This window comes from Ahaetulla prasina, chromosome 3 (assembly GCF_028640845.1).
Source record: "Ahaetulla prasina isolate Xishuangbanna chromosome 3, ASM2864084v1, whole genome shotgun sequence".
Lineage (NCBI taxonomy): Eukaryota > Metazoa > Chordata > Lepidosauria > Squamata > Colubridae > Ahaetulla > Ahaetulla prasina.
Window position 1 is genome coordinate 136,620,477 of NC_080541.1, and position 26,839 is coordinate 136,647,315.

Here is a 26,839-nt window from a genome sequence, read left to right on the forward strand (position 1 = left end):
AGTCTTGCCTTCTAGTTCATAAATTACATTTTAGGATCAAATCATTAATTGTTAACATCTTTATGATAGTTTTATAGGTCTCTGTATACCTAGGATTTCTAATACATTTTTAATGGCATGCTAATCTATAAGATAAAAGCTTAGTAACGTAACCTCCAGCTATCTCAGCATGTCACCAAGCTGTCAAAGGTCCTTCTTATTGTCTGAATACCTTTGGGAAGGTTAGTCTTGGTAAAATATTGCTGCTTTCAAAACATGTTCTAGCAACATAGTACTGTAACCCAGACCAACAATTTTTCTCCACAACCCTAATTCTGATATGAGTTGAATGGCATTGGAAGTTGCAAAATCCTTTTATTTTTGATCTGGGTGACACTTTGCTCTTTATCATAGGCAGTCAATGTGAGGAAATAACAATGGTGCAATTTATTACCTCTCTCCAAAATTGGCAAGCTTCTTCTTTTCAGAGCAAAGGCCAATGTGAAGAGCATTACATGCCTTTAAATGACATCTACTCAAGGGGTTAAGTCAAAAGAGTATAAACATTGGAAAAAAAATAAATGATAAGCATTTTGAAAAGCTGTTATTAAAATGTCTTGCACTGCTCCCAAATGCAATTTTGAGTCCTTTGTACTTAGTAGAAGAATTTATTAGCCCTCTCCTGTTAGTTTTACTAGTAAATTTAATACACTAAACTTGAATTATGCTTTTTTAGATTATTCACCAGAATGCTTTCATACAGCAATATAACAAGAAAATAGTAAATGCTTGCAAATTAATACAATATCTTTATTCACCAGGCTAGAACTTCTCCGATAGTTCATCAAAAGTGAAATTACAATAAATAATAATAACAACAGCACTTAAACTAACATACCACTTCATATTGCCTTATAGTACTCTCTGAGTGGTTGACAGAATAAGCATATTGCCCCCAACAATCTAGTTCCTCATTTTACAACCTCTGAAAGATGGAAGGCTAAGTCAACCTTGAGCCGATTGAGATTGAACTCCTGGCAGTAGGCAGAGTTAGACTTCAATACTGCATTATAGCCACTGCAGCACCACAGCACACTAAAATAAAGTAAAATAAAAACCCTTAAACAGCTATACTCAACATAAACTTGTGCTACAGGTTGATCAAGGACTAAAAATGATGAGATTCTTATCAGTATTTGTATTTGTATCATGTCTGCAATGTGATACCTATAACTTTTTTTTCACTGCTACATTCAACAGCTGTGAGAGCTGACCGAATGCGTGGAGGTCGGAACAAATTTGGACCCATGTACAAGAGGGACAGGGCACTGAAGCAGCAGAAGAAAGCTCTCATCCGAGCAAATGGACTCAAATTAGAAGCCATGACTCAGGTGATTCAAGCAATGCCCACTGATCTCACAATATCTTCTGCAATTCAGAACATCCATTCTGCCTCCAAGGGCCTACCTCTGAACCATACAGCCTTGCCTCCCACAGACTATGACCGAAGTCCTTTTGTAACCTCTCCAATTAGCATGACAATGCCGCCACATGGTAGCCTACAAGGTTATCAGAGCTACAGTCACTTTCCAAACCGTGCTATCAAGTCTGAGTACCCTGACCCTTACACTAGTTCTCCAGAGTCAATAATGGGCTACTCTTACATGGATGGTTACCATCAGACCAGCTCACCAGCAAGTATTCCTCATCTGATTTTGGAACTCTTGAAGTGTGAGCCAGATGAGCCGCAAGTCCAAGCTAAGATTATGGCCTACTTGCAACAAGAGCAGGCCAACAGAAGCAAGCATGAAAAGCTCAACACTTTTGGGCTTATGTGCAAAATGGCTGACCAAACCCTCTTCTCAATTGTCGAGTGGGCTAGGAGTAGCATATTCTTCAGAGAACTTAAGGTAGGTCATGCAATTCTTTCATTGGATGTGGTCACTCTGAGAGTGAGATGGGTGGTGCCTAAATTGGACACATAAATGAATAAACAAAACAAGGGTTTTGGTATAAGAAAAGGTGATTAGCATTTGATTGGTACAACTTACATTTGTGTATTCTTCTTTGAGGAAAAAGCTGTTGAGACACACATTTCAAAATATTATGACTATTTTGATCTCACTAATTATCTGTTGAAAAGATGAATTGGATGTTTAAACCAGGATTTTTTTCTACAGCTAAGAAATCTAGGGGGGGAGGGTTGGACTCTGGGATCTTGCCTGGCTAACATAATTATGATTATAGGCTACTGTTGAATAACAGCATTAATAGATATAGACCAGAACAGTGAGTATGAAAAGCCATCCTTTTGCTGCCCTATTGCCCATTGGTTTGTTTCTTGGAAGGTAGAAAAAGAAGGCTATTGATAGATAAACAGACAAAAAAGTCCTTTGTAAAATATTTTGGAAGCAACATTGGGAGAAAAATATTTATAGGTCCTAGTGTACGACTCCAGAAAGAAAGGATTAAAAGTATGAACTAGAATGGAGAACTTATGGTCTCCAGATGTTGCTAGAGCTTCACTGGCCAACCCAACTTGGGTTTCCAGAAGTTGAAGTCCAGAATATTTGGAGATTTTCTAGGTTCCCACTCCTATTAATCAATCCTTTAAGTTATTATCAGTGAGTCATAAAACCAGGAAAAAATTGATACGGATCCATGAACTATACTGCAAAATAGACTATGTATACATGTTATATAAAGTAACAAATGTCTAAGACTAAGCCTAGTTATGAAATCACAGTTATTTTTCTGCTAGCTGGATTCACTGAGCAAGACACTCTAGAAAAAACTAACTGATTGACAGGAGAATAGTAATAGTTACATTACTGAAAATAATAGTGTACTTTGAGGGCCCATATGTGCAGTATATTCAAGATAAAATTCAGGATCGACAAATATTATATATGTGTTTGATATATAAACACCTATCCTATTAGCTTGTAGCAACTCCAGAGTCTTTTAAAAATGATGCAAAAAAAAAAAAGTCTCTGGACAGATTGCTGAATCCCAACAAAAATCCATATTCTGGAGTAGCAGACTAATGAAGGGTGAGCAAACTGAGGAGAAGAATCGGAACAAAATCATTACTGAATTTTTCTGACCAGTAGAAGAAAGAATGCAGGGTGAGAAGATGGATTGTTTTAAAGGAGACAACCCTAGGGAAGTGGGGAAACAGGATGGCAATCCACTGATGATAGGGCAAAGGACAATGGGATTAAATAGTAGGAAAATATTTTTATTTGTGGAAAACAGTGCTGTGTAAACCCTGGTTACCCATAAAAAAGTAAGCATTGGAAGTCACTAGGAATGTCCTTTCTCAGTGCTTTTAAGCGATATTTGGAAAAGGATCTCAGTTTTCACAGGTCTTATAACAACCTTTCCAAGGGTAAAGGATTAGAACAGGCAGCCTTCATTTTTTTAAAGTCTTCTGCTCCAAAAGGCTACACGGAAGAAAAGATAGAGCAGTATCTGAGGGAGATGGCAGTTTAAAAATATGAAATAGAAATAAATAGAAATAAATGAAAGTAGTTAAATTCAGAGATTCACTTTTGTAGCATCGTCTTTTTACTTAGTACGCTGTTGCCTATTGCTGAGAGGTTTACTTTCTCTTTTTCCTAAAATTTTCCTAACATTCTCTGTCCCAAGAGTTTATTTTCCGCTATGGGTGTCGCTTTTGTGTGCATATTTATTTTATTTATTATAGTTATTTTTGCTACCTCCAAAGAGCTTAAGAGGATTTTTAAAATATATGTAATGTGCAGTTGAATAATTCGAATGGAAGCATATGGGAAAAGAAAGCAAGATAAAAACCCAGGTTATACTGAGAACGTAAAATGCTACGTTAAAGCTGTGGAAAATATAAAGACCCAGCAGTTTTTGGAAATAGTATTTTGTAACTGGGATTGCCACTATAGAAGATCTTCTCCATTTACCTGGGGTATAGGATAACTATTGAAATGTGTATTCCTTTGGCAGAAAAGACACAATGTAGAAGCAGATTACAATCAGAATACCCAATGCACATAATTCACCCATTCAATTTTGATTTAGCTAATTTTTTGAAAACTATTTTTAAGGAAATCTTTTCAAAACATTTGTGGTCATCTAACCCAGAAATTCCCAGTGTAGGATTACCGAAGTTATGGGCTATCTATGTCACATCCTTTTGGAAAATATCTCTGAAGGTCTAAAGTTTTGCATAATCAGAAGTCCCTGTGTTGATAATAAATTACCACATTATGGAGCATAGCTATATTTTTTTCCTCTTATTAGCCTTCTATGCACTTGTAAGGTTTGCAGATAATCTTTTAGTTTTTATATGAAAGAATGTTAGAGTTGATTAAAGCCATAGACGCCATTCATAAAGAAATATTCAAAAGGTAGGGCCCAAATATTGATGGAAAATAGCAAGGATGGAGCATTCAAATTTCACTGTATGCTTTGGATGTATGCAATGTCACATGCGTTCATTGTGACTTCATCAAACAAATATTGCAGATGATTTAATTTGCATCAATTGCATCAGAATGAAATGCAGTGCATCGTTTGCATAACGTACTCAATGCATAACGTTATGCGTTGTTTGCATAACGCTTTCATGCGTTATGTTAATCCTCTCATTACTTTGTCTACAAAGAAACACCATGGGTATCTTCACAGAGGCAAACTCCTAAGCGTGCATTACAAGGTTGAGAGAGAAGCTCTGCCGGCATGTGACACCATGACACAAGTATGGAAACGGCAGGTCTTGCATTGTGACATTGCCATACAAGTTTCATCATCGGGGTTAGGAACAGACCCTGTGAGCATGTCTTTACCTTTACTTTGGAAATGGGTACAAAACAGTGGTAGGTTGCTCCCGGTTCTCTCTGGTTCTTGCGAACCGGTAGTAAAAACAGCAGGAGGCTCCGCCCACCAGCCCTGATGTCATATTTAGTAATCCGCGCATGCGCAGAAGCGTGCGCAAGTGAAGTGAGAGCGCACGCGCGCTCCCATTGCAAACCGGTAGTAAAGGTAAATAGAATCCACCCCTGGCATAGAAGATATTCTGAACCCAAATGTTCCAAGTGGGAACAGTTTTTTTAGAGAATACTCCCTTGTTCACTTTTTATTCCCAGTCATCAATTAAATTCAAAACAGCACATACATGATCTAGAGAGAAAATTTGCTTAGTTGCAGCACGATTATGGCATCATGTACTCCCAAACCACATCTCGAGGACATTCCTAAATCTCGCATCTTTCTGTGCTATTATTTTCCACTGGTTTCCCCATCTATTTATGTTAACCAACGTAATAAGATTTTGTAAGATATTGTTCTTGAAACACCATCTTCTTTTATGGATATGTTAAATGCCGTGGAAAATTTTGAAGCTGCTGTTCCAGGCAGACCTTCAGTTTCCTTCCTTAATTTTAGGAAAGCTACTTTTTTTAGATTAATGAGCAGATTTGGAATAGTAAGGGCCCAACAATAATTAATTGTCATGGAAAGAATTTTCATATTCACAAAATAACTTCTATGATGGGTATGGCCAGTCATAAAACATCCCTTAATGATAAAATTGCATATCCCTGCTTTTTAATTAAATCAATCTTTTAAAAATATTAAAATCTGGAAGGTGCTTTGGGGTGTGTGTATAACTATAATGGTATCCCTGAATAACCACACTGTATATCCCACCTTAACTAATGCGGAGATAATGATAACCCCAGTACTGTGCAATCAGGCCTGAAGAGGCAGAGAGGGATTTCACTGGTTTTTCCTTTAAATGGTGGATGACAGTAACAAGATTCAGGCAATTTTTTCAAATTACAGGTAGTCCTCAACTTATGACCACAACTGTACCCAAAATTTATGTTGCTAAATGAGAAATTTGTTTTGCCCCAATTTGCGACTTTTCTCATCAGATTTGGTAAGTGAATTACTGCAGTTCTTAAATTGGTACCACAGTTGTTGTGAATCTGGTTTCCCCATTGATTTTGCTTATCAGAAGGTTGCAACGTGACTCTGGGACACTGCAACCATCATAAATGTGAGTAAGTTATCAAATTTCCAAATATAAATCACATGACAATGAGCATGCTACAACGGTCATAAGTGTGAAAAATGGTCATAAGTCACTTTTTTCAGTGCCGCTGTAACTTTGAATCGTCACCAAATGAACTGTTGTAAGTCAAGGACTACCTGTACATAGTCATGCTCTCTCTGTATGAGCTCTCTGGGCCAATTATGGCCAAATTGTAAAGCAAGGTGACAATCTCTCTCTTCTATACATTATGAACAATAAAATAATAAATTCAGATGTGGTATAAAAAAAATTATCCTGCTTAAGTTTTAAGTTTAATCATGATCAGCTAAATGCTGCCAGAATATCTATTTACACATTTCTACCAATAGCATTTTTAAGACTAACAATACTTAGTTCTTGCTGAGGTAGGCGTTGTGGTTTGTTTGTTTTTTAGCATTTTGCCCATATTAAATGGTTGATTCCTGGGACAGAAGAAAGTACTAGCCCAATTCCTTCTGTCTCTTGAATTACTTTTACAAAAGATCAGCTTTGTAAGCTGGTAGAATTACAAATTTTAGGGTTTTTTTAGGGGCAGCTTCAGCCATTATTGTTCCCTGAGGTAACCTGCAAATGGGATTCAGTGATAATAAATACATATTAACCTGTCTGCCAAATGAGGTAGGTAGGACTTCTCATCCTGTTTAATAGCAGGATGATTATTTCTGTGGTGTATGGAGAGTAATCCTAACCACAGAGTCCCATTTATGATGTTGATTTGATTGCTGCATCACACCAAGCTTGTTTTTTTCCATTATAATGCGAAGTGTGAATGTAGTCATAGATCGCAAAACAGTACATTTATGATTCAACCAAGTTTTTAAGGACTGCGAGCAAGGCTTACCAACCTTAACAGAATAACAGAGTTGGAAGAAATTTTGGGTGTCTTCTAGTCCAACCCCCTGCTCCAGCAGAAGATCTTATTCCATTTCAGACAAATGGTTGTCCAATCTCTTCTTAAAAACATCCAGTGATGGAGTACCCACAAGTTCTGAAGGCAAGACATTCCCCTGGTTAATTGTTCTAACTGTCAGGAAATTTCCCCTTTGATGTAGGTTGTTTCCCTCCTTGATTAGTTTCCGTTCATTGCTTTTCCCCTTGAAGGCAAAGTGCTGCCTTCAGGTGCTTTGGAGAATAGCTTGACTCCCTCTTCTTTGTGGCAGCCCCTTAGATATTGGAACCCTGGTACCATGTCACCCCCATCCCTTCTTTTCATTAAACTAGACATAGCCAATTCCAGCAACCGTTCTTTATATGTTTTAGCCTCTAGTCCCCTAATCATCTTTGTTGCTCTTCTTTGCTCTGTTTCTAGAGTCTCAACATCTTTTTATATTGTGTCAACCAAAACCGCATGCAATATTCTAAGTGTGGCCTTACCAAGGCATTATGAAGTGGTACTAACATTTCACGTGATCTTGACTCTAAAGTTTCCAAGATTAGGAAACCCTGTCTTAGAGTGAAGTGTTTAGGATTTTGACTGCTTTGCTTTGCTTTTTTTGCCATGCCACCATGGTGTCAGTAAAATAGGAATCAAACAAGATAATGTAGCAAATGATAGCATTTATGGAAATAATCTGGAAGGATTATTTTTTTTTAAAGTTGGCAAGACGGACAAAAAGCTTTTAGCAAAGCTCTTTCCTTGTTGCCTCTAGTTCTAGTTCTGCTTTCAGCAACTGGCAAGAAACAGAAAGCTCTCTTCCTTGACATGAAAGTGATATCCGCATTTTTTTCCAGTTCACAGGGGACATTGTAACAAAACATGCATAGGCTGTGTCTACCCGAGAGTGAAGTTAAAGGCTTTGACCAAATCTGGCTTGCTTGCTCGTTGAAAAATGGGAAGCTCTCTGTGAAAATGAGTTGCTAAATAAAAATCTTGGATCAGAAACTTCATAATGATGATTTTAAAAAAGCGTTGAGGTAACAATAAACAAAGGAAATATGCATGAATAAAGTGTTCTGAAAAGGCAGGCAACAAGTCTTTAAAGGCTATAAATACCACCTAAGCTAGGTCACTATTATTAGCAAAGGTTGAACAAAAGAAGACATCCAGAAATAGATACGGTGGCCTGAGTAAGGGATAGCATGAAATGTCTTGTTTAACCTTACGCAGATATTGTTGCCATAGCATAGGAAATGGTTTTAGCTGGCTCATGAGTTCTGTGGGGTTGAAGGATGTTTCCATGTTGTCCATTTGCCAAGGAAATTCCTTAACAGGCCTGTTTGCTAAACAGAGGAAATATCCGTCTCCAGGAATATCATTGGATGAGATGGCAACATCCATCTTTATTCTGTGGCTGCTGCATTGTTGATTTGCTGGCTTGGAAGGGTCTTCTAAAATTTATAGGGATGTTTCATCTAGATGTTGCACTTTTTGAGTGCCGATAGATAGTAGTTTTAAATAGTAGAAGGATTGGTTGCAAAAATCATAATACAATATAGCAAAAAGCTCCTTCCAAATTGGTCTTGTCAGATTCTTGTGTGATCGTTACATGTGTCACAATTACGGAACATTTGTAGCCATCTTGCTGTTGTCTTCAGATTTCATTATGTGATACGGTAAAGATGGGTTGGAGAACGGGCAGTTCTCGACCTACGGCCACAATTGTTGCTAAGTGAGAAATTTGTTAAATGAGTTTTGTTCCATTTTATGACTTTCCTTGCCACATTTGTTAAGCGAATCACTGCAGTTCTTAAATTAGTAACTTGGTTGTTAAGTGAATCTGGCTTGCCCGTTGTCTTTGCTTGTCGGAACGTCGCAAAAGATGATCACTTGACCCCGGGACATTGCAACGGTCATAAATATGAACCCGTTTTCAAGCATCCGTATGTAAATCATGTGTCCATGAGGATACTGCAACGGTCATAAGTGTGAAAAATGATCGTAAGTCACTTTTTTTCAGTGCCTTCGCTTTACCTTTGGTCACTAAATGAACTGCTGAAAGTCGAAGTCAATTTTTGCCACTGTAAAAATTAGGTGGTATGATAGCTAAGGTAAAATAAGATTTAGGCTATAATGGTATCCAAAATCCGTTGAAGGATGGATGGATGGCACAAGGAGCTGGTTTTTTTCCATACTTCCACTAGAAGCAATCTTCCAGTAGGCTAACATGCTTAATATAACCCCAGCTCTTAGTCTTTGAGAAAGATACAGAACATCCCAGCATGCTGATAAAGCTTTCCTGTGTTCCAATAATAAAACCAGTCTCTTCTGTACCAGCAGTTTCCAGTTCCTTTGTAGCTGGACAACTTGTGAAGACAAAGTCAGTCCTCAGTAACCAACCTGCAGTATCAGTGAGGCAGCCGGGAAACAGATGTTCAACAGGCTATACAATTTGTTGTCACTGTCAATATTACATGGCCCTGTTCCCAACGGAAATTGTTTGTGGATGGGAAAGAATGTGAGGGTGGGGGCAAGGGCAGAGGGGGGAGAATCATATCTCAAAGGGGTTTATATTTCTTTCTCTGGGTGTAGAGCCCATTCTGAGGAAGTAATTGTGACACCGGAGCAGCCTCAGCAAATCCTAATGAAGTGCACTGGCAGCTTAGATTTGATTAGCAAATAATAAATATATTCTGCCAAGTTTACCTGTGTGTGTTTGTTCAGAGTTTTCTCTGTCCCCGGAATTCTTAGGAAACTGAATAATCCATCCAAATTTCAATATTCTTTATTCTAGTTGATTTTAGATGGAGAGGTGTGGGGAGGGGGAAGATTTAACAAGCCCACAGAGGCATTTTTTTAAAAAAGGCTTTTAAAAAAAAAAAAGGTAAAGTAAATGCTGGCTATGGTAAAAATAATCTATCTTGTTCAGTTGCAATGGAATAAAAAGTTTGTATTGAGAAATCAATACAGTTTGTGTATAGGTCCTTTTAAAGTTCTTTTTTTTCTTTTTTCCTCTCCACATAACATCACTCTCAGAAACTCGTCGTTGTATTTAGCTCTGGAGAAAATACAGAAAACGTTCTCAAGATCTGGCATAATTTTCCCTATCCATAAGTATTTTATTTTTAAAAGATATAAAATGTAATTTACAATATAAATGTTAGGCGGAGTTTTTATTTCATTTGGAGAATCGAGTTATAATTCTCATTTTATGTGATTCTGTTTATACTACTGGATATATAAACTTTAATTTTTTTAAAAAAATGATTTAAAATGCTAATCAGCTGATTAAAGATAAACACTATGCAATCACAAAACTCACTTTGATATACAGGTAGTCTTCAAAGTAGTGACCAGAACTGAGCTCAACATTTATGTTGCTAAGTGACAAATTTGTTAAGTGAGTTTTGCCCCATTTTATGACTTTTCTTGCCACATTTATTAAGTGAATCACCACAGTTGTTAAGTTAGTAACATGGTTGTTAAGTGAATCTGGGTTCCCCATTGATTTTCCTTGTCAGAAGATTGCAAAAGGTGATCACATCACCCTGAAACATTGCAACCATCATAAATATGAGTGAGTTGCCAAGCACCTGAATTTTGATCACACGACCATGGGGATGCTGCAATGTTCATAAGTGTGAAAAATGGTCAGAAGTCACTTTTTTCAGTGATGTTGTAATTTTGAATGGTCACTAAATAAACTGTTGTAAGTCAAGGACTACCTGTACACAATAGATATTTTGATCTAACATTCATCTATTGGTATAAAGCTCAAATATGGGTAGAAATTATAATGCTGTGCAAGTAAGAATTTGTTCTATTTTCTTTTATTAAAAGGCCATTTATGTTTATTGGTTTTGTGGAAGCATTCTAAGCCAGATAGATTAATGTATATCATTTAGTAATGTTTGCCACAGGATACAAGAAATGCTTTTTGTTGGAAGAAAGTGAATTTCAGAGTGTATTTATCTGCCACATCATCCTTTTCAAAGATTGTTCAGATTTCCAGAAATCTTCATAATAATAGACATAATCTCAGAGTGTATTGATGACAGTAAACGATGGTTTCATTAAATGATTTCCATTAGATGGGCTGTTTCCCTCCGTCACTTTCTATTTTCATTTGTAGTAAGAACAGAATAAATAAACACATGACTTAGATAATGGAAACGATAGATCGGAAAGGATATCTTTTCGCAGTGTGTGAATGTTGTCTAATGCAGTTATTAATCTGGCTTATTTTAACTCAGGGCTTGCAAATCAAACATTGAAGTCTTGGAGAATGTTGCCTCTTTTCACCTCTCATTGATAGGTTAAAAATTCTCCTTCTCCTTCTGCATCTCATTCTCGTTCCCTTCCCCCTTCCTCCTTCTGAACTACATATGTAATCAAGGAATGATTAACACAAACCTTCTCCCTTAATTCAAAAACTCACTTCAGCAAATTTAGAAGTGATGTCCAGACATGGTTGTTAATTTCCTGGAGGAATGGCAAAATCAATTTTTGGTGGTAAATGAGAGAGCAAGGCAAATAATTTTCAGTGAATTAATATTATATTTGTACTGAAATGCCACCTTTTTCAAACTGGCAAAATCAAAACAAACTTCGAATAATTTCAGATATGGAATACGTGACAATCATATTCTTCCAGAACTACAACCATGGCATATTACAATACAGAATCAGGTGATCCTCTTTGATTGTCATTCTCAGAAACTTTTAGAACGGTATTTAATTTCAATTTTTAAAAATGTTTTTATTTTATTAAATTTATTATGTCTGCCCACTCCAAAAGATTCCTTAAGAATAACTTAGATTTTAAGCTGGAGCCAACCTTAGCTCCCACTGTTATTTCTTATTTCTAATGTGGTTGAACAAATAGTATAATGAGAAATAGTATAAGCATACCAGTCAGATTTCTTGGGTCATGCAAATAGCAAAAAATAAATAAAAATCTAATGTAGGTATATGTACATTTTTCTTTTAAATTTCAGCTGACTATTCAGTCATTCCATACCATTTCTATTTTATTGAGAATCTTGTTCTTAAAAAGAGTTTTTGGCAAGATATTATTATTGTATAATTTTCTATGCTGCCGAATCTTTGAGCGTCATGGCAAAGTATGATGGCAGATTAAAGATAGAATAATGAGAGGCAATTTTGTCTAGTGGTTAAGGCTAGAAACCAGGAGACTGTGAGTTCTAGTCCTGCCTTGGACATGAAAGCTGGCTGGGTGATTTGGGGCCAGTAATTCTCTCTCAAGCTCCAGTGACAAGACAGTCAATTAATATCTGTCACAACCAGTGAATCAACATTTGATCCAAAAAAGTGGAGCCTGAATTTGTAGAAAAACAGTACAAATAATAAAAATTAAAGACAGAATAACAGTTTAGAATAAGAAGTAACACAGCACACAAACAGAAGGAAAAAAATAGTTATCAGCCACTCGCTTCTCAGCTTTTTGGCTAAGATCACGTGAAATTAAGCAACCTGATAATGAGTGAACAATCACGTCATAGTGGCAAAAATTACCCACTAATGTCCCACTGGAAAAGTTTCAGCTGTAAAGGCTTCCACAATGCTCTCACTGAGCCGAGCAGTCTATAGAGAAGAAGGAGAACATGTTAAATAGAACAAGATTTATGTAAGAGGAAAGAAACATGAATTCAGGCACACGAGCATATTTTGACTGCAATGGTTTCTCAATTTAAGCGAAAACTAGGCAAAACAAATTCCCAAATTGTGTTAATTCCCAAGAAAATGGGATAGAAAGAGATTTGAAATATAGCCTTGTGAATAGGGAAGGTACATTATTTCCATTCTATTCTTTTCCTTTCCTCTGAAAAGCCATTTTTCTCACAGCAGAGTTAATTCTAACGGAACCCACAACAGAAGAAAACAACAAGAGGGAAATTAATACAAATTAATTTTCTCTCCCAAACCCCCAGTTTACTACATCAGTCCAATCCCTGCTGTACTTTATATTTCCTTCCCGTCTGATAACATAGCTTTGACTCTTAGAAATGCTGTCGTTGTATATAAATTTTGCTGTTCAGGTTTTAAGTTCAGTCTTCTTCACCAATGACACTTTTGAGAAAGATTTAGATTAAACCTTCCCTTAGCCCAATTTATCATAGGCCAGTGGTTCTGAACCTGTGGTCTGCGGACCGCTGGGGACCTGTGATGTCAAAGGGAGCCCATGTGACATTTGAAGACATATTATGATTTAAGTTTTGGAGGTCCATGGCCGTGGTCTGTGGTGACAAAAGGTATTTAAAGAGGTCCATGGTGAAGAAAAGTTGAGAATCACTCAACCAACTCACTCAAAGTTGAGACTAACGTTTCACACTTTAAGATGCATAAACTGCAATACAGATAGTCCTTGACTAACAACAGTTCACTTAGTGTCCAGTTGGAATTACAATAGCACTGAAAAAAGTGACTTATGACCATTTTTCCACGCTTATGATCGTTGCAGCATCCCCATGCTCATGTGCTTATACATTTGGATGCTTGACATCTGGTTCACATTTATGACACTTGCAATAGTCCTGAGATCATGTGATCACCTTTTGCAACATTTTGTCAAGCAAAGTCAATGGGGAAGCCAGTCTCACTTACAAATGGTGCGATTAATTTAACAACTGCAGAGATTCACTTAACAAATGTGGCAAGAAAAGTCATAAAATGGGGCAAAATTCCCTTAACAATTTTCTCACTTAGCAAATAAATTTTGGGCTCAATTGTGGTCATAAATTGAGGACTACCTGTACCCTTTCTCGGAGTGAAAGTCCACAAATCTTAGACACGTCAAAGCTGAGCAACATTGGTCAGAAACCAATGGCAGGAGAGATACTGAGAAGACATGATGGCCACAACCATCTCAAACCATTCAACTATCTAGCTTTAATTGCTATGCTGGATACCCCAATTTTTAAAAGTCAACCGTTTTATCTCTATCACTTCTTAGAGAAAGAAACAAATCCCATCGTTACTATGGAGAGAAATTGGCCTTTAATATTTCACTTTAGGCACATTTTCTAGAACATAATAAATACATAATTTTATGCAGAAATAAGAACAATCCAGAAATGGGCCACATCAGTGCATCATAGATGTGCTATTGTTAAAATCCACAGCAAAAGATGCATCAGACAGTTGTGGAAGGGTTGATCAAGTATTTTATTAAATTACCATGTCAATGAAGATTCTCAGCCTTCCAGGTAGAGTTGTCTAGAAGTTGAGTCATAGCAACTAAACTTTTCTTTTTTTTTTCTTTTTCTTTGAATTGAAAATGTTTTGTGGCTTATCCCAGTAGCTTCTTCAGTCTGAGCAAGTTGGTTAAAGGGACCCCATAAATGTCCTCCAGGATAAATGTCTATGGAGATTCTCAGTCATCCAAGCCATGGTTGTTCCAGAGGTACCTTATCAAAGGCAACTGGACTTTGTTTTACCTTGAAGAATGTTTCGCTTCTCATCTAAGAAGCTTCTTCAGTTCTGACTTCTTCACTCCTGCTTGAGCAGAGGGGTTGGACTAGAAGATCTCCAAGGTCTCTTCCAACTCCGTTATTTTGTTAAACAATTCTGCCCAGGAACCCTAGCCTTCAAACCCAAGGCCTGGGACAACAGCTAGGTCTTCCTGGATTTTCAGAATGCTGTCAGGTTAGGAGTCTCATGGATATCAGGTAGATTCTTATCTCAGAGGATAAGCATTACAACAAAGAAGGCATGCATCCTGAGTCCCAATAGATAATATTGCTTAACTGAAAGGATCTGGAGTATGGATACCTTATTGGATTGAATCAGCCAACTGCTACCACAAAAGACAGAAAGTCCTTCAAGTATCCAGGTTTGATGTCATTTAGGGCATTATAGGTCATAATCGGCATCTGGAAACATAACAGGAACTAGTGCAGTTTGCAAAGCAGAAGTGTTACATACAGAGGTGGTATTCATCAAGTTCTGACCGGTTCTGGAGAACCAGTAGAGGAAATTTTGAGTAGTTCGGAGAACCAGTAAACACCACCTCTGACTGGCCCCACCCCCATCTATTCTCTGCCTCCCGAGTCCCAGCTGATCGGGAGGAAATGGGGATTTTGCAGTAACCTTCCCCTGGAATGGGGAGGGAATGGAGATTTTATAGTATCCTTCCCCTGTCATGCCCACCAAGCCACGCCCACCAAGCCATGCCACACCCACCAAGCCATGCCCACAGAACCAGTAGTAAAAAAATTTGAATTCCACCACTGGTTACATACGCACACCAAGGCTTGCCCATCACTGCCCATGCCACTGTTTCTGGATTAATTCAAGCTTCCGAGTGGTCAGGTTGTAAGGTGACCAGGGTATGAGTGACTATGATACTGGGAAATAGAAGATTCAGCAGTGTGTATGAATCTCCCCCAGACAACCTCTTGGTGGCTGCCCATTAACCCTGGGTTTAATGACTCCATTAGAAGAGTAAGGCAGTTGACTCCATTAGGAGAATAAATGTGGTGGCCCAAAATGGCAGTAGGACCAGTTTACCTTTTCCTGCGGTTAAATGCATTGATGTAAATCATCTAAAGTGTCTACCATTACAGCCATGAGACAAATCCTCTGTCCTTTAAGTTTCTATAAATTAATTCCAGAATTAATGTTCTAAAACTGTTTTTCTGGATGAGTCCCTGCATCGAGAGAGAAAGGAGGGGGAGTTGGTCTATTTGGTTTAACTGATTGAATAACAGAATAAGAACATTCAACACCAAAAGCACTTTTATTGACAGAATTAGGCCTGTCAGAAAGTGTTACTTTTTGTTATCTGCCAGAGCGTAGATCTTTTACACTTAACGTGAGTTTTTGTCTTCTTTTTAACAGTAGACCTGTAGAACTGTAGAATTTAGAGTAGTGTGATCTGTAAAATAAAATTGTAATATGAGCAATAATAACAGTAATAAGTAAATTTGCCTTATTAGACAAGATGTAGATAACTGTGATGAAGTCTTTCATCACAATATTTAAATCTAAATTTTAAAAATCTGCAATTTGGAAAGGCCTAAAGGAACATTCTAATAATTGGCATCTTCCTTATATAAATTCTTCTAACTTCTGGAACTTCTGTTCCATTTTCTCAGAGAAAATGTATAAGTACAATTCAGTACACATTTCCTAACATTTTATTTTGTGAAAAGGAAATTAAAATAGAGAATCAAGCAATTTTTGCAATGCCACAGTCTCATTTCCGACTGGTGATGCACCATTTAAAAGAAAAAAAAATAGGCATTTTATTTCTCTGATATCTAATCTAATTGGACTTTCACTACTTAAAGAACTTGAGTTTCTTAGAAGGAACTGCAATAACATTTACATTTAGAATGTAAATTTCATCATCACCATATCTGGGATCATAATGGCAGCTAATAATTTATGAAAAAGAAAAAAAATAAATGTCCATACCAGACAAGCCGTTAAAGTCACAGCAGGGGTGAAGGAAGGTTGTATAAGAACTTTCCTTTCAACTGTATCCAGCAGAGACATCTTCGATGTACAAAACAGCTGGGAAATTTCATTTATTGTACAACTTGAATTGTTGAATTGAAAGTCGAAATTAATTTTGATTAAGCCTTGTTCCTTTCTGGATAACCATTTCCTGAAATTAACTTTGCTTGGCATACATGTATACAACAGGATTTTGTTCCACATTAAGTCTTTCAGGGGTACGAATATAATTTCTGTTGTCTGCAAATCCCTTTGTAAAATGTTCCTTGAAGTGCCTTTAACTTAATCTTAAGAATGCATGTGTTGTGGGTGGTTGTTGGTATGTGTACATTCGCACACATACACATACACCCAAACACTCTGACAGATTTATAAGGTTGAGAACATTTTGAAAATAAGATCATACCAATTCATAATTCAAAATATTTCATAATTATGGTTATATTGTCATTTGCCAAGACACATATACACAGAGAGAATCTGTATGCCTATTTTTCAGCTCTGTATATATAATTTTAAAATTACGTATTTTAATGTATTTTAATGTATTTAATGTATTATGTATTTTAATATCTAATGATATTACCTTGTTGGGCAATAAAATATCTGCAAGAAAACAACCAAGCTCAGAGATCACCTTGGACCCCATAATTTTATACTTGAATTTCCATAAAAAATGCTAACGGTTGTAAGGATGGCAAACTATGCATTGTGAATTTATTAATTAATTAACTCCTTCTTCATCAGATTAGCTGCTTCATATTTCTAACAAAAGATACACTATTCTGTAATTGTAATTTTAATTTTAAAATTAAAAGCAATAGTCACTTATTTTTGTTTTCCTAAACATATAGATAAAGTGTGTGGCTAATCATAATTCAAACAATTTTAGAGCAAGTTCCTAAGTGGCTCCTGTACCACCACACTATAGGTAGACTTACTACATTTCACAAAAAAGAAAAAGGAAGGAAATCTGGTTCATGGCACATTTTGCACATTTGTGTACATGTATGTACATATCTGTAAGCATGGTGTTATTGTTATCAGCTTGAATCAATCCACTGCAAGATGAAGGCCACTTCACTGAAAATGATGGATTATCTAACATACTAGTCCAGAGAAGGTTGTTATTTTTATCCCCCAGTTCAGGGCTAACAGAATGACTGCTTTAAAATCATCCAGCTAGTTTCTTTGCCTAAAGAAGGAGTAGAACCAGGGGTCTCTCCAGTCCTAATCCAGTGCTTTAGCATTATACTACACTACTCTGTTTGTCACGTAGGGTGTGTGTGTAAATATTTTCCTTACTGTTCTCTGAGAGCTATCCCTTCTCTCTGCCTCTTGGGGCAGTTATGGTGGCACTTCTTTTTCAAACCATCATCAGGCTTAGATTTTGTCTGGTTACACTTCCTGATCTCTAGAAATAAAAAACTCCAAATAGCAATAGCAACAGCACTTAGACTTATATATCACTTCACAGTGCTTTTCAGTCCTCTCTGAGAGGCTTACAGAGTCAGCCTATTGCCCCCAACAATCTGGGTCCTCATTTTATCCACAGAAGGTTGGAAGGCTGAGTGTTGTGACCCAGGTTCCTGGACCCAGACTCCTGGACTCGGATGATTCAGAAAATGAGGGAGAAGACCTGGCAAGCCCTGCTTCTCTTGAGCCCTCTCCCTCCCTGGCACCCACTCAAAGGGAGGGGCCGGCAAGGCCTGATTCTCCCGGGCCTTCTTCTGATTTGGCAACGCCCCAAGAACAGTTTTGGAGGGACGCAAGATTACGAAGGCTTGATCGGCGTGCGCAGCAGCGGAAGAGTTGGGACAAAGCCAAGTCATAATTGTCATGCAGTGACATCTGCAGAGACTATAAATAGGAGGCGGGACTTCCTGGTTTTTTGTCTTGGACAAAGCAATGAATTTGGCGCGAGCTAATTCATGGAGGGAAGAATATATTCGTGAGTAATTCTGGCCTTATCTATAATTTCCTCGTTATCTCCAGAAACTTGGCAGGCCCGTGGGTAGATGTGGCCAGGACATGTATCTATGTAAATAAAAGGAAAAAAGGAAGGCCTCTGACGGACTCTTTGCTGGGAGTATTGGGGGAAGGGAAACAGAACATTTTGTCCAAGACCTGACTAAAACATCTTCCACCAAAGATGGATCAGCAGCAGGTACAGCAGCAGTTAGAGCAGCTACACGCGGCTAATCAACAGCTCCAGCAGCAAGTGGCTCACTTGGCAGGCCAACTTGCTGCCAGGAATGTGCCTGCAGCCCCCCCCCATCCTCCCACTCCTCCTCCTCGTCGCAGTGCCCGATAACCGTGCGGATAAGTTTTCTGGGCAGCCTGAGATGTTCCCGACCTTCTTGGGACAGTGCCAGCTCTACATGGCTATGAGGCCAGAGGATTTCCCAGGCGACCGGGCTAAGGTGGCCTTCGTGATTAACCTTCTTTCCGGCTCGGCTGCTCGATGGGCCACGCCCTCTTGCTCCAGGACAGCCCCTGCTGGCGGACCAACAGCGTTTTGGCAGCACCTCGCACCATGTATGAGGACCCGTTCGAATGCTGGCGGCAACCAGGCGCCTTAAGGAACTCCGTCAAGGGAAACGCCCCTGCAGGAGTACATCGCGAATTTCGTCTTTTGTGCCAGGACTCTGACTGGAATGATGCAGCGCTGGTGGGCCAGCGTTCAGGAGGGACTCTCAGAGGAATTGCAAGGCGAGCTGGCCCGCGTGGGCGCGCGGACCCTCGACAACTTGGTGCCTTTGTCTCCGCCTCGATGCCCGTCTGCAGCGGCGACCGTCCCGTCGCACCCGGGACCCTCCGTCGACATCTGCACCCCACTTCCTGCACCACCAGCACCCAGGGTCGCCCACGTTTTGTAACCGCTGCGGAAGAGCCCATGGAGTTGGGAGCGGCCAGACCTCGCCTAACAGCCCAGGAGGCGGAACCGGGCGCCAAGGGGATTGTGCCTGTACTGTGGGGAGCCCGGCCACGCCGCTTCTTGCCCCAGAAAGCGAAGTGGGGCACGCCGCCGGTCCCGAATCACAGCGTGACCAATCGGAAGCGGGCAGGCCCGACCTCGGGAAACCCTAGGTCGGGCACGTACTAACCCCACTGGGCGTTGCGGAAGTAGACTCTGGGCCCCCTCGGCATCTGATTCTGGACACACGGATATGGTTGGGGAACCAGTCGGACGGGCTCCAGGCGCATGCGCTGGTGGACTCAGGGGCCACAACAAACTTTATGGACCAGGCCTTTGTGACCCAGTTTGCGGTCCCCGTGGTTCCGGTGGACCCTCCGATGCGGGTAGAGACAATTGATGGACGAGAACTGGTGTCCGGCCCCATTAAATTCGCCACCCAGCCTTTGCGCCTGGCTATTGGGGACCATGAGGAGGCGATCCAGTTTTATGTCACGGCGGACCTTCATTTTCCCTTGGTCCTTGGGTTGGCCTGGCTTCGGACCCACGATCCTCAGGTGGCCTGGTCGCGGAACGCCATCTCTTTCCCGAGTCTGCAGTGCGTCGATCACATCCGCCACACCTGTGCCGGCCAGAACGCCCCCACGCTGCCATCACCTTGCCTCCTGAGCTGGCGGACTTCGCCCGGCGTGTTCAGCGAGAAGGAGGCGGACCGACTACCCCGCATCGGCCCTCGATTGCCCGTGGACCTTCTGCCCAACGCACCACTGCCTGTGGGACGCCTGTATTCCATGTCGGAGCCCGAGTTGGCCGCCTCAGGGACTTCCTGGACAAAAACCTGGCCCGAGGGTTCATCCGGCCTTCAAAGTCCCTCTCGGCCCGGTCCTCTTTGTGAAGAAGAAGACAGGGACTTGCGCCTATGCTGTGATTACCGCCGCAAACGCCATTACGGTGCGGAATCGCTACCCCTGCCACGATCCATGCGGATCCACCCGTTTTCACGGTCCCTTCTGGTTCCTGAGGCCACACCGAGTCCCCTTCGGTGCCCAACAGCACCCGTCACTGTCGCCGAGGACGGGTCGGAGGAATACGAAGTCCACAGCGTCTGAGACTCTCGCTGGCTAAAGGGTCGTTTCCAATATTTGATCGCGTGGAAGGGATCGGGACTGATTTCTCCTGGGTAGATGCCTCCGGCGTTCATGCCCTGACCTGGTGCAGGCCTTCCATGAGCAGAACCCAGCCCGACCGCATCCCGATCGTCAGCCCGGGGAAGGGCCCTGCGGTGAGGATAGTGTTGTGACCCAGGTTCCTGGACCCAGACTCCTGGACTCGGATGATTCAGAAAATGAGGAGAAGACCTGGCAAGCCCTGCTTCTCTTGAGCCCTCTCCTCCCTGGCACCCACTCAAAGGAGGGGCCGGCAAGGCCTGATTCTCCCGGGCCTTCTTCTGATTTGGCAACGCCCAAGAACAGTTTTGGAGGGACGCAAGATTACGAAGGCTTGATCGACGTGCGCAGCAGCGGAAGAGTTGGGACAAAGCCAAGTCATAATTGTCATGCAGTGACATCTGCAGAGACTATAAATAGGAGGCGGGACTTCCTGGTTTTTTGTCTCGGACAAAGCAATGAATTTGGCGCAAGCTAATTCATGGAGGGAAGAATATATTCGTGAGTAATTCTGGCCTTATCTATAATTTCCTCGTTATCTCCAGAAACTTGGCAGGCCCGTGGGTAGACGTGGCCAGGACATGTATCTATGTAAATAAAAGGGAAAAAAAAGGAAGGCCTCTGACGGACTCTTTGCTGGGAGTATTGGGGGAAGGGAAACAGAACACTGAGTCAATCTTGAGCCTGGTGAGATTCAAACTGCCAAATTGCAGGCAGTCAGCAGAATTAGTTTTCAGTACTGCATCCTAACCACTGTGCCACCATGGTACATGATGAGAAACTTCTTGAGGCACAGAGCTCCACCTAGCACATATTCATAGCACGGTGTCTAGGTGGTCCTAGATTTATGACTGGTTGCTTAGCCACCATTCAAAGTTATGACAGACCTTCCTGGGCATACTTACAACCTGGTTCCAACAGCCGTTTCCCAGTATGGTTGCTTGAATTGGCCACAGTTAGAGCCATTTACAATGTCCGGTGGTTATGTGACCACGTTTTTTGATGTTTTTGCCTGAAACCTGCATTTATTTCCAGTTTTTAGCCAAACTGGCCCAATGACCCCAGCATTCCCTTAACGACTGCTGCAAAAAAAATAATAATGGATAGATCATGTGGGTGACCTGTTTTATGTCCATCACAACTCACTATTCTGATGAGCAGGCTCCATTGTGGTCATAAGTCAAGGACTACCTATGAGCAGTGGTGAGATTCAGCCAGTTCACACCACTTCGGGAGAACCGGTTGTTAACTTTCTGATCAGTTTGGCAAACTGGTTGTTGGAAGAAATCATTAGGGCAGAGAACCGGTTGTTAAATTACTTGAATCCCACCACTGCCTATGAGCATTGACTCATAATATCAACATGCTCCTTCCTTCTTACGCTTATATTCAGTATAGTAAAAGCTACTGGCTGTATTTCTGATGCCTCTGTGTTGGAACTATAGGCAGGTCCATTACACTGAGATTTAATATTGTAGGAAACTCGAATGACCCAGGCTGCTCCAGAGAGGCTATTAGCAACAGCAGTAGGCTATTGCTGTATAAAACACACACACACACACACACACACACACAGAGAGAGGGAGAGAGAGAGCTCTATAGTGCTGCCTATTTCTATAAGCATATGTATGTTCCTCAGGTAATGATCTTTGTTATAATAATATGAGAATGTTAAGAAGTAATGTAAATAAGTTTTCCACTTGTAAATTGTTGCAGGAATATGAGAGTGGATTATGGGGGATGGGGGAGAATCACATTAAATATTTGGACAAGACATTTTCTCCCTCTCCAAACAGAAAAATATCTGTGGTTAAGGGCACTTTTGCTTCCCTTATCAAGGAAGGGAGGGGGACTTTTCAGAAAAGGGGACAATTCATATATTGTTTAATATCACTTTGCAAACCACCACCCCTCCCGAAGTTAGCTACGGCGCTCACTATCTCCTTTTTTGATCTCTGGCCATATTTTTCTCTGTTATGTCATAGAGGTCACCTGGCTCATGTGTGACAAACTGCCTGCATAAGTCACCGTGCCAGTGGCAGAGATTTGTAACCATGTCCCTGGTCCATTGCCTTTGAATTATTTCGCAGGCCCTTTGCTTTACATTTGCACTCTGTCGGAAGATGAACAAGGGAAGAGAGTAAAATCAAGGGCAGGGTCTCCTCCTGAAGGACAAGGGGAAACAGGTGGAAGGTTAATGGCCGTAGAGCGTATCCACAAGCCTCTCGGGCTTGATATATGGGCCACGGGCCTAAAACAGGCATTGGCTTTCAAAGATATATTATTTCATTTGAGGAGAGACATTCTGGAGATCCTGCATTTGTCTGCTGATAGATGATACTCTGTCCACAATTGGTTATGGCGTGTGAGTTTTCCTTGGGCCTGCTCCCGTACATAAAAATTTTCGCTGAGCTCTTCAACCTTTCACATGCCTTAAGGATGGGACGTGTGCGGGTTCTTCTGGCAGGCTGTAGGGCTGGATTTTTGTGGATGCTATTTTAGTCATTCCTTTTGAAACACCAAGGCAAGTTTGCGTGAGGGGGAGTGGGGGGGATGAAAGGCCCTTCTGTTCATTCATACATAACTTGATAAGGGGTGGCCTTGCAAAAGGAAAACAGAAACAATGTTAGGAATCAATTGTGCCTGCATCTCCCTGTGCCGGGAAGAAGGGATCATTCACAAAAGGCTTTATACTGGCTGTTGCCTGCATCAAAATGCTTGGAAGAAACATTTTAGACTTCTAAGAATAAGACCCACCTTCTGTATTTTTGACAATTACTGTGGCTTCTGTGTGAAATCTTCTTTCCTTGTTTTTCAGTGTGATGGAACAAATGATCCTGATCCAGAAATTAGTTAATAGGAAGTATTATTCCTTTTCCTTTTTCCTTATTAAAACTTGCATGTTTGGAAACAAATCTCACTGATTCTAAATACATCTTAGCACTCTGATATCCACTGTCTGGTTCTTGGTCCCCTTTGTAATATTAAGCAGTAACTCCCCGCATAACCTCATTATTAGAAAAAAAAATATTATTGTTTTTTATATGTTTAATGTTTCTGGGTTTTTAAAAGTCCTGTATAATGAAACAATAGCTCTGATAACAAAACTGCAAGAGAGAAATACGATTCAGATTGAATAACGTAATGAGGCAACTCTGCTCAATTATCTGCACTTTGTTTCATCAGTTTCTAACATTCCTTCAAGGCAATTCCAGCATGATTATTTTTAAGAAAGAGTTTTAAAACAATTCATGGAGACATTACATTTAGACCGTGTTTTGTGAACATAATGGAGAATTGGAATTATGATCAAAAGTTATTAAGGTCGTAAGTCAGGGCACCACATGACTTGACCCAATGTTTCAATGTTTTTGTAGTGGTAGTTAAGTGAACACCATGGTCATTAAGCAAATCCATTTTCTCCAATGGGTCTTTTTTGCCAGAAACGGTGGAAGTAAATGCTGGAAATCAGCAAACATGTCGCAAACCCAGTCACATGGCCATGGGATGTTACAAATGGCCATAAAGGTGAGTCAGTTCACAAGCACCCAAAATGTGGTCACCTGACTAGAGGGGTATGGCTGTCTTATCTTACAAAACAGGTCATAAGTAGCTCTAGGGAAGTCCATCATACCTTCCATCAGTCATTAAGCAACCAGGTGTAAGTCATAGAGTATCTGTAGTTAACATTTGAGCAGAGCCCAATGAATTTAACTACCTATCAATTTACCAGACAGAATCCAAGTGATATAAGAGTAGACCCAGTATAATCAATGACATTTAAGGAAGTCATCCTGATAATTTCAGTGAATTTACTCTCAGTATAATTAAATCCAATAATTCCTAAACCATCTCCTTCAGGATTCAAATCCAGCCACCACTCGTGCAGTAGCAAAATATTCCTAATAAGGAAAAAGCACCTAAAGAACCAAAGATCTTTATTTATATTAATGCTTTGCTTAGTTATTTTCCAATTATCTGTAGAGAACGTATATGTGGTTGCATACTTTCACTGTATTGATTTTGTTGACATTGGATGGGTGGACAGGGTATTGTTTGATTTATTTTGTAGTTGCTTGTCTGTGGCTGCATCAGCTCCTCCTTTTTGATCCTGTTTGTGTTTCCTGCTTTTTATCACTCGTTTTGCCATTTGAGGTTGCTGGTGTTTGCCCAAAAAAATAAATAATTTTCAAACTTATTTCATGCATTCAGAATTGGGGACAGATTAGTCTTAGAGTACATACTAGGAAAATATACTTAGATTGAATCTGGCCTCTGGACAGATCACAGCCTAGAGCTGTTATGGCGAACCTGTGGCACGTGTACACGAAGCCATATTGGTGGACACGCGAGCTCAAAAGCAGACCTTCCGGTCCCATTGGAAGTCAGCAAACGGGTTCTGGAGAGGCTTCTGGAGGGGGGGGAGGCTGTTTTCGCCCTCCCCAGGCTCCTAAAAAGGCTCTGGAACCTGGAGAGAGCGAAAACCGGGCCTACTGGGCATTGCGTGCCAAAAGCAGGGGGAAAGTGGAGGGCTGCGCTAGGCGCATAGAATTATGGGTGTGGGCACACACATGCGTGACTCACCCCACTTTTGGCACACAATGGCAAAAAGGTTAGCCATCACTGGCCTAGAGATACCTAGAGTATCAAGATGGGTTTGAAATTGTGAACTGGGCAGATTATTATTATTATTATTTATTATTTATTAGATTTTTATACCGCCCTTCTCCCGAAGGACTCAGGGCGGTTCACAGCCATAATAAAACAATGACAATATACAAATAAAAACAAAGATTAAAAAACTTATTATATAATTGGCTAAAATTTAAAACAGTATACCGTTAAAAAACCCCTAAAAATTTATATTGAAATATGAATATTAAAATTAAACTCTTTAAAATTATAAAATTATAAAATTTAAAATTACGAAGCCAGTCCCGCGTGAATAAACAAATAGGTCTTCAGCTCGCGGCGGAAGGTCTGAAGGTCAGGCAGTTGACGCAATCCAGGGGGAAGCCATGGAGCGCTTTGAAGGTAGTAACCAACACCTTGAAGTGCACCCGAGAGACCACAGGCAGCCAGTGCAGTCTGCGCAGGAGTGGTGTGAGCCATGTGTGGTTCCCTCTATCACCCGCGCAGCCGCATTCTGAACTAACTGGAGCCTCCGGGTGCTCTTCAAGGGGAGCCCCATGTAGAGAGCATTGCAATAATCCAGGCGGGTGGTGACAAGAGCGTGAATGACCGTGCATAGGGCATCCCGGTCAAGGAAGGGGCGCAACTGGCGGATCAGGCGAACCTGATGAAAAGCTCTCCTGGAGACGGCCGTCAAGTGATCTTCAAACGACAGCCGTTCATCCAGGAGAACGCCCAAGTTGCGTACCCTTTCCATTGGGGCCAATGATTCGCCCCCAACAGTCAGCTGCAACTGCAGCTGCCTGTACCGGGGTGCCGGCATCCACAGCCACTCCGTCTTGGAGGGATTGAGCTTGAGCCTGTTTCTCCCCATCCAGACCCGTACGGCTTCCAGGCACCAGGACTTCGATAGCTTCGTTGGGGTGGCCTGGGGTGGAAAAGTACAGCTGCGTATCGTCAGCGTACAGTTGGTACCTCACCCCAAAACCACTGATGATCTCACCCAGTGGCTTCATATAGATTTTGAACAGGAGAGGCAAGAGAATCGACCCCTGCGGCACCCCACAAGTGAGGCGCCTCGCGGTCGATCTCAGCCCCCCTGTCAACACCGTCTGCGACCGGCCAGAGAGATAGGAGGAGAACCACCGATAAATGGTGCCTCCCACTCCCAAACTCCCCAACCGGTGCAGCAAGATACCATGGTCAATGGTATCAAAAGCCGCTGAGAGGTCTAATAGGACCAGGGCAGAGGAACAACCCCTGTCACTGGCCTTCCAGAGATCATCCACCAACACGACCAAAGCCATTTCCGTACTATATCCGGGCCAGAAGCCGGACTGGAACGGGTCTAGATAGACAGCTTCATCCAGGTATTGGGGTAGCTGACACACCACCACACTCTCAACAACCTTCGCAACAAAACGAAGGTTGGAGACTGGATGGTAATTTCCCAAAACAGCTGGGTCCAGGGAAGGCTTCTTGAGGAGGGGCCTCACCACCGCCTCTTTCAAGGCGGCAGGGAAAACCCCTTCCAACAGAGAAGCATTGATAATCCCCCGGAGCCAGCCTCGTGTCACCTCCTGTGTGGCCAGCACCAACCAGGAGGGGCACGGGTCCAGTAAACGTGGTGGCATGCAACCTCCCCAACAACCTGTCCATGTCCTCGAGAGCCACAGGGTCAAATTCATAACTGAGTTTGAATAGCTCTTTGCACA

General features: G+C 41.0%; 1 protein-coding gene across 1 annotated transcript in view; it reads left to right on the forward strand.

Moving 5' to 3' along the window:
- Window positions 1-26,839, forward strand: part of NR5A2 (nuclear receptor subfamily 5 group A member 2) — a 131,159-nt gene that overhangs the window by 12,716 nt on the left and 91,604 nt on the right. The window contains exon 4 of the mRNA XM_058177973.1: window positions 1,240-1,889. Within this exon, the coding sequence (XP_058033956.1) occupies window positions 1,240-1,889 (650 nt within the window). The remainder of the gene's footprint in view (window positions 1-1,239; window positions 1,890-26,839) is intronic.